A 7,678-nucleotide genomic window follows, 5' to 3' on the forward strand; every position below is an offset into this window, starting at 1 on the left:
CCCTTCAGATTTTTTTTAAAAAAAAGCACTAATTACACAAGTTAGAGAACAAATTCTTTCCAACGTCTGCCACAACCATCAACCAGAGGCGGGGATAAGTTAAACACAACCAGGGGAGGGTTTTAAACAGCTCAGGGGCACTTCGGGAAGGCCTCGGGGGGCATTGCACGGAGCGTGGAGCTTATTGAGGGAACCAGAGCGAGCTCCGGGCACATCCTTAAACCAGGGCTAAAAAGGGCCATTGCTGAACGGGTTTAGGCTCTGCAGAGAGCAGATTTCACCACCTAGGAGGGTAACACAGCCCCGGGAACGGCCTCGCTGGCTCAGGAGCCGGGGTTGTCACTGTGGGGGCAGGCTGGCTTCCAGGGCTGCCACGATGTGAGCGGCCGAGGGGCGTTTCTGCGGCTCCTCGCTGGTGCAGATGGAGAAGAGCTCGATCATGCGCTGGTAGGAGGGGTCCAGCTCCTCCATGTTCAGGGCCGGCCGCGTCCCCAGCGCCGCGTAGTACGCCTCCTCGTCGAAGTCGTCTTCGTCAAAGGACTCGTCTGGAAAAAGAGGGGGGCACCTCAGGGCTCGTGCTGCGAGCTGAACCCATTCCCTTGGGCTCCGGCAGCCCTCAAGAGCCCAATTTTCTCCTTGTTCTTTAAGGGGTGTTGATGTTAAAGCTGTGCTCGTCTTATTTCTCCCAGCAGGACAAACCTGAGCTGCAGAGCTTGGCTGGAGGAAAGGCTGCAGCCAGGAGACACCAGAAATGTGAGCAAAATGCCCCAGGGCTGCAGGCAGCTAAAATCCAAGGCAGGCAGTGGCTGCAGCAAGCAGAGCTGCCCCTGCCCAGCCTGCACCACTTCAGCTCTGCCCCATCAGCTGCCTCCAAATGTTTTTGCTGTGCCCAGGCACAGCCCTGAGGCTCAGGGACATCTTTTAAACCCACCCCCAGAGCAGGGAGCCACGCTGATGGGAATTTGAGGAGCAGCTGAGTTTCAAGGAGCTCTCTCCATCTGTGCTGATGCTCTTACAAAGCTCCAGTTTGTGGTGATTAATTGCTGTCATCAATCAGCCTCTCGTTTAGAGTTACAAAGCCAAACAGCTGAGAACAGCCCAGGGATGAGCTCCAGGATGGTGCTGAGCACGCCTGGGAAGCAAAGCAGCTTCGGAGCAGGGTGTACAGAGCCAAACGGGCAGGCAGGGCGCTTGTTTTCCTTTTTCCCCCTCAAAAAGCACCCAAGAACAGCTCGGATGGATTCGGGCTGTCTGGTTTTGTGGGATTTTTGGGGTGGTGCAGACAAAAACGTTCGTGAGCCTTTTATATGGCATCCAAGGGAGACCCAGCACCTTGGCGGTGCTGAGGCGGACCGGAAAAACCCAATCCTATTCAGGGAGAAACTTCCAGAAAGGCTTTTTTTCCCCCCCCGGCAAACGCAGCAGCGAGGCACGGCCACCAACCTTCGTCGTCGGTGCTGCCGCCCAGGTTGAGGTGAGGCACGGCCAAGGTCATCATCTCCCAGAGGGTCAGCCCGAAGGCGAAGATGTCGGCTTTGTCGGTGATCACTCCCTCGTCCTGCAGAGCCTCTTTGGGTTTCCAGGGCTCAGTGCCGATGTAGGAGCCCTGGGGGTCGCTCACTGCAAGGAAACCAAGGCGGCTGGGGGTGAAGGACAAAGCTGCCAGGCTCCCTCCGCCTCCACCCTCTTCGTTTGCTTCAAATTCTGATCAAATTCCCATCAAATTCTGATCAAATTCTGATCAATTCGACGCCTCCAGCACCCTGAGTGGCCTTGGGAGAGGGGAAACGCTCCCCCCCCTCGGCCTGAAATCAGCCCCGCTGCCTCTCCGTGCCCCCTCGCATCCTCTGCGGGCGTGTGCTGAGTCCTCAGGACCAAAAACAAAGCCAAAATTGGGAAAAAAAAAAAAAAAACAAAAAAAAAAACTTGGGGGCTGGGTGGAGAGAACCCTGAAATCAGCCCCAAACCAGCACTTCTGCTACGATCCTTTCTGGGAGGCTGTGCCGGGGCTCTGCCTCCAGCTCCATCGCTCCTTGCAAAAGGGACCAGCTCCTAAAACCCAAAGGGATCGGCTCCTAAAACCCCAAAGGGACCGGCTCCTAAAACCCCAACGGGACCGGCTCCTAAAACCCCAACGGGACCGGCTCCTAAAACCCCAACGGGACCGGCTCCTAAAACCCCAACGGGACCGGCTCCTAAAACCCCAACGGGACCGGCTCCTAAAACCCCAACGGGACCGGCTCCTAAAACCCCAACGGGACCGGCTCCTAAAACCCCAACGGGACCGGCTCCTAAAACCCCAACGGGACCGGCTCCTAAAACCCCAACGGGACCGGCTCCTAAAAACACATCAGAGCAGCTCCTAAAACCCAAAGGGACCAGCTCCTAAAACCCAAAGGGAACAGCTCCTAAAACCCAAAGGGAACAGCTCCTAAAAACCCTAAGGGACCGGCTCCTAAAAACCCTAAGGGACCGGCTCCTAAAAACACATCAGAGCAGCTCCTAAAACCCAAAGGGACCAGCTCCTAAAAACAAAAGGGAACGGGACCAGCTCCTAAAACCCAACGGGACCGGCTCCTAACCCCCCCTACCCGTCATGTTCTCGTCCAGGGGCAGGGAGACCCCCACGTCGCAGATCTTCACGGCCTCGAAGTCGCCTTTCACCACCACGTTGGAGGATTTGATGTCCCCGTGGAGCAGCTTCTTGTCGTTGTGAAGATACTGGGAGGGGACGGGGGGGCAGAGAGAAGATGTCAAAGCCCCCCCGTGGGTACCCGTAACCATGCAGGGACCCGAGGAGCCATCAGGTTTAGAGAACAAAGCACCAAATCCTTCGTGTTTCGCGTTAAAAATTTGGGGACGGGTTAAAACCTACTTGCAGGGCGCGGGGCGGGCTGCTCCGCTCTGCTTTTGGGGTTTTTTAGTGCAAAATTGGGGTAATTTCTTTGGGAATAAACCCTTGGAAGCAGCCACCGGTTTATTTCAGGAGCTCAGAGCTGTGTCTGCAGCACCAAAATCCCTGCCCCAGCTTTCCTCCCAGCACCCGAAAAGCCCCGGGGAGCTTTGGGAGCAGCTCTCGGAGCCGTGCTGTGGTTCAAAACCCAGCCCCGATGCTCAAAACCCTAAAAAAATCACCTTTTCCCCCAAACTCACAGCCCTCAGAACCGCCTTTTTCCAGCAGCTCAGCCCGGGAGAGGCGCGGAAACGGCACCAAGCTCCCTGCTGCGAGCGTCTCCCAACCCCGACCCACCTCGTAGGAAAACTCAGCATCTCCTCACCCCTATGGGATTGGGGTTTTGTTCCCCCCGGCCCCACAACGCACCTTCAGCCCCCTCGCCATGCTCAGGGCCACCTTGAAGATGGTGGCGGCGGGGAAGGGGCCGAGGCGGGCGGCGTTCCTCTCCTCGATCAGGTCGCTGAGGGATTTTTCCCCCCCGTACTCCATGGCCAGGCACATGCTCCCGTCGTTGGCCTCGGTGAAGGCGCGGTAACCTTCCCAAAAAATAAGAAAAAAATAAAAAAATTAACGTTTTTTTAGACAAAAGGAGCTGGAACCGGCGTTTTTTGGGGGCTGGGGGCTGGCACGGATTCACCCCCAGGCGCCCCCGGTGGTTTTGTGGGGTGGTTCCTGGAGAGGTGACACCCCCAGGGGTGTCCGTGGGGGACCTGCGTGGCACCAAGCTTGGGGACGAGCCCCAGATTTGGGGCACGGAGCGAGGGGAGCTCCCCCAAAAATGCCCCCAGCTCGGCTTTGCGCCCCCTAAAAGGGCACGGGGGGGGGGGGGTTCCCTGATCCTCAGGGGACAGAGAACCAGGAAAAAAGGGGAATTTGTTGGTTTTTTTATTTATTTGTGGGGCTGACACCTGCAGCTGAGGAGCCAGGGGGGGAAGAGGGGACACAGGGACAAGGTGGCGTTTGCAGGAATCTCCCCCTGGGAATATTTCAATGTTTTTTTTAAAAGAAAAAAGGAAAAAAAGAAAAAATAAATGTGTTTTTTTTTAAAAAAAAAAAAAAAAAAAAAAGCTGGAAAGGTCAAGATTTTGTGTGTTTGCAAATTCCTGCCAGAAGCCAGGCGGCGTTTTGGGGTGGCGCAGAGGAACGCCAAACGGAGCGGGGAGATAAGAGGGGAGATAAGAGATAAGAGGGGAGATAAGAGCCTGGAGTGGCTCCTTCAAACACTCCTGGCCCTGAAACACCTCCACGGAGCCTCGATGGGCACATTGGGGGGGCACAACCTGATCCCACACCCTTCCTGACCCCACGTCCCTAATTCCACGCCTTGAGGGCATCGCCACGCTGCTGCTCCTCACCGCAGCACCCCCAGGCAGCAGAAACCCAAATTTACCCAAATCGGGGGTTATTTAGCGCTCCGAATTTAATAGGGGGGGGCTCACCCACGATGTTTGGGTGCTGGAGGCCTTTTAGGATCTTGGCCTCGTCGCTCAGCCGCTGCTGGTAGAGGCTCTGCTGCGTCCTGCTGCATTTGGGGTTGATTTTCTTCACGGCCCAAGGGGAGCGGGATAAACCCCGGGGGGACCTAAATGGGGAAAAAAAACGTGAGTTTGGGGCAGAGATGTGAGTTTGGGTCCCGATTTAGATTTGTGGGATTGGAATAAAAAGGGCTCTGGGAGCCCAAAGGGTTTGGGGTTTGGTGTCCCCCTGCTGGCCCCGTACCTCTTCATCAGGTAGACGTTGACCCCGGTGCCGTAGCCGAGCTTCTGCATGAAGGGGGAGGCCGGGATGGTGACGGACGCCGCGCCCGGCTCTGGGAAAAGATAAAAAAAAAAACATAAAAATCACACAAAAAAAAAATCAGCAAAAAAAAAAAGCAAAAAAAAAAATCAGCAAAAAAAAACAAAACGCAAAAATCGCAAAAAAACAAAACACAAAAACCACACAAAAAAACACAAAAATCACAAAAAAAAAACAACAAAAAATCACAAAACAAAACAAGAAAATCACAAAAAAAAATTACAAATAAAAAAATCACAAAAAAAAAACAGACAATAAAGACAAAAAAGACAAAAAAAAGAAAAAAAAAGAAAGACAAAAAAAGACAAAAAAAAGAAAGACAAAAAAAAGACAAAAAAAGACAAAAAAAAAGACAAAAAAAAAAGACAAAAAAAAAAGACAAAAAAAAAAGACAACACACACACATATAAAAAAAGAAAAATCACAAAAAAATCACCAAAAAAATCACACATAACAAAAATGTTTGCTGGTGAGCAGGCACCGAGGAGGGGACAGCAGGTGGCAGCACCTCTACTCGGTGCTTACACCTGGGTGTAACTCAGCAACCAGCCTGGGAATACTCAGTGCTTACACCTGGGTGTAGCTCACCAACCAGCCCAGGTGCACTCAGTGCTTACACCTGGGTGTAACTCAGCAACCAGCCTGGGAATACTCAGTGCTTACACCTAGGTGTAACTCACCAACCAGCCCAGGTGCACTCAGTGCTTACACCTGGGTGTAACTCACCAACCAGAGCAGACATCCTCAGTGCTTACACCTACGTGTAACTCACCATCACGCAGGAATACTCAGTGCTTACACCTGGGTGTAACTCACCAGGCTTCTCCTTCTGCTCCATGTTTTGGGACTTGAGGACTTCCATGGCTGCAAGCTGAGCCCTACAACAGGGAGCAGAGGGTTTACTACACGGCCACCAGCAGCCCCCCGGGGAGAGCACCGAGGAGCTCCCCCCCCTCGGGGGCTGGGCTCAGCCCCTACACAGCCCTGCTGCTACTCCAAGGGCCCTCTACTACCACTTGGAGCCCTACTACTCCTCAGGTCCCTAACTACTACTATTCTGCAGGCCCCCTACTACTCTGTGGGCTCCCTACTACTACTACTAACCTGCAAGCCTCCTCCTCCTACTACTCTGTGGTCCTCCTCCTACTCCACAGCCCCCTGCTACTTGGGCCCTTACTACTACACACCCCCTTACTACTCCGTAGCCCCCCCTATACTACTTGGGCCCCCTATTGCTACACACCCTGCTACTACTGCACAGCCCCCCACTACTACTACTCCGCGGTCCCCCACTACTACACAACCTGCTACTACTCTGCAGCCCCCCTACTACTACTCCTTGGGCCTGCTACTACTCCACACCCCCCTACTGCTACTACTCAGCCCCCTACTACGCCACACCCCCTTACTCCAACTCCTCGGCTTCCCTACTACCCCCACTACAATTCCACATCCCCCCTACTACTCCTCAGCCCCCCTACTACTACACACCCTTCTACTCCTCCACAGCTGCCCACTGCTACTCAGGCCCCTACTACTATTACTACTCCACAGCCCCCGACTATTACTTGGGCCCCTACTACTACTACTCCGCAGCCCCCCTGCTACTACTCCACACCCCCCTACTACTACTACTCCGCAGCCCCCCTACTACTACTCCACACCCCCCTACTACTATTACTCCGCAGCCCCCCTACTACTACTCCACACCCCCCTACTGCTACTACTCAGCCCCCTACTACTCCACAGTCCCTTACTACAACTCCTCGGGCCCCCTCCTCCTCCTCCTACTCCGTAGCACCACACTACTCCTCGAGCCCCTACTACACACCCAGTTACTCCTCCCCACCTCCTACTACTACTCAGCCCCCTACTACTCCTCCTCCTCCCCAGCCCTTTTACTACAACTCCTCGGGCCCCTACTCCTCCTCCTCCCCTCCCCCCGCTGCTACTACTCAGCCCCCCCCTTACTCCTACCTCTACTCCTCGTAGTAGCCCCCCCCCAGCCGCTGCCGTTGCCGTTTGAATGCTGCGCGCGCGGGAGCCCCGCCCCCTCCTCACTGCCACGCCCCCTACGGCGGCCGCGGGCGGCCAAAAAAGACTCGGAAGGCGGGGCGGGGGTGGGCGGGGCTTGGGGGGTGGGCGGGGTTTGGGCGGGGTGGGCGGGGTTTGAGAGGGATGGGCGGGGTTTAGGCGGGGTGGGCGGGGCCTGGGGGGGCCCTGGGGGGCCCTGGGGGCTGGGGGTGGCTCTGGGGGGTCCCCAGGAGCTGTGGGGGGGGCTCTGGGGTGCAGCAGGGGCCCCAAATCCCTGGGGGGGTCTCCATGGGGTCTCCAAGGCCTTGGGGGGGTCTCTGTGGGGTCCCCAAATCCCTGGGGGGGTCTCCAGGGGGTCTCCAAGCCCCTGGGGGGTCACTGTGGGGTCCCCAAGCCCTTCTGGGGTGTGGGGGGGTCTCCATGGGGTCCCCAAAGCCCTTTGGGGGTGTGGGGGGGGGTCCCGTGGGGTCCCCAACCATTGTGAGGGGTCTGCATGGGGCCCCCAATTCCCTGGGGGGCGGTTTCCAGGGGGTCCCCAATTCCTGGGGGGTCTCTGTGGGGTCCCCAAGCCCTTTGGGGGTGTGTGGGGGGTCTCCATAGGGTCTCCAAATCCCTGTAGGGGTCTCTATGGAGTCTCCAAACCCTTGGGGGGGGGTCTCTGTGGGGTCCCTAAATCCCTGGGGGAGGTCTCCAGGGGGTCCCCAATCCTTAGGTGGTGTGGGGGGGGTCTCCATTGGGTCCCCAAGTCTCTGTGGGGGTCTCCATGGGGTCTCCAAGCCCTTGGGGGGGGTCTCCAGGGGGTCCCCAGTTCCCTGGGGGGGTTTCTATGGGGATCCCAAGCCCTTGGGGGGGGTCTCTGTGGGGTCCCCAAGCCCTTAGGTGGTGTGGGGG

The 7,678-nt window shown here is 56.3% G+C and overlaps 1 protein-coding gene across 1 annotated transcript; it reads right to left on the minus strand.

Annotated features, from left to right (window-relative positions):
• Window positions 1-179: 179 nt before the first annotated feature.
• On the minus strand, window positions 180-6,793 carry PBK (PDZ binding kinase). Its single transcript, XM_084283928.1, has 8 exons — window positions 6,731-6,793; window positions 5,570-5,631; window positions 4,676-4,766; window positions 4,396-4,538; window positions 3,323-3,492; window positions 2,592-2,721; window positions 1,444-1,620; window positions 180-545 (listed from the first exon to the last, which is right to left on the minus strand). The coding sequence occupies exons 2-8, from the start codon at window positions 5,613-5,615 to the stop codon at window positions 340-342; spliced, it is 963 nt and encodes a 320-aa protein (XP_084140054.1). The 5' UTR covers window positions 5,616-5,631; window positions 6,731-6,793; the 3' UTR covers window positions 180-339.
• Window positions 6,794-7,678: the final 885 nt, after the last annotated feature.

This window comes from Netta rufina (assembly GCF_964035555.1).
Source record: "Netta rufina genome assembly, chromosome: 3".
In the NCBI taxonomy this organism is placed as follows: Eukaryota; Metazoa; Chordata; class Aves; order Anseriformes; family Anatidae; genus Netta; species Netta rufina.

What these genes read in the sequence shown, in the direction of transcription:
- PBK (XM_084283928.1), bottom strand. Translation starts at nt 5,615, where the DNA reads ATGGAAGTCCTCAAGTCCCAAAACATGGAGCAGAAGGAGAAGCCTG. An exon ending in AACGTCTACCTGATGAAGAG is followed by an intron (nt 4,539 to 4,675) that starts GTACGGGGCCAG and finishes TTCCCCATTTAG; the next exon opens with GTCCCCCCGGGGTTTATCCC. An exon ending in CCAGCACCCAAACATCGTGG is followed by an intron (nt 3,493 to 4,395) that starts GTGAGCCCCCCC and finishes TTTTTTGGGAAG; the next exon opens with GTTACCGCGCCTTCACCGAG.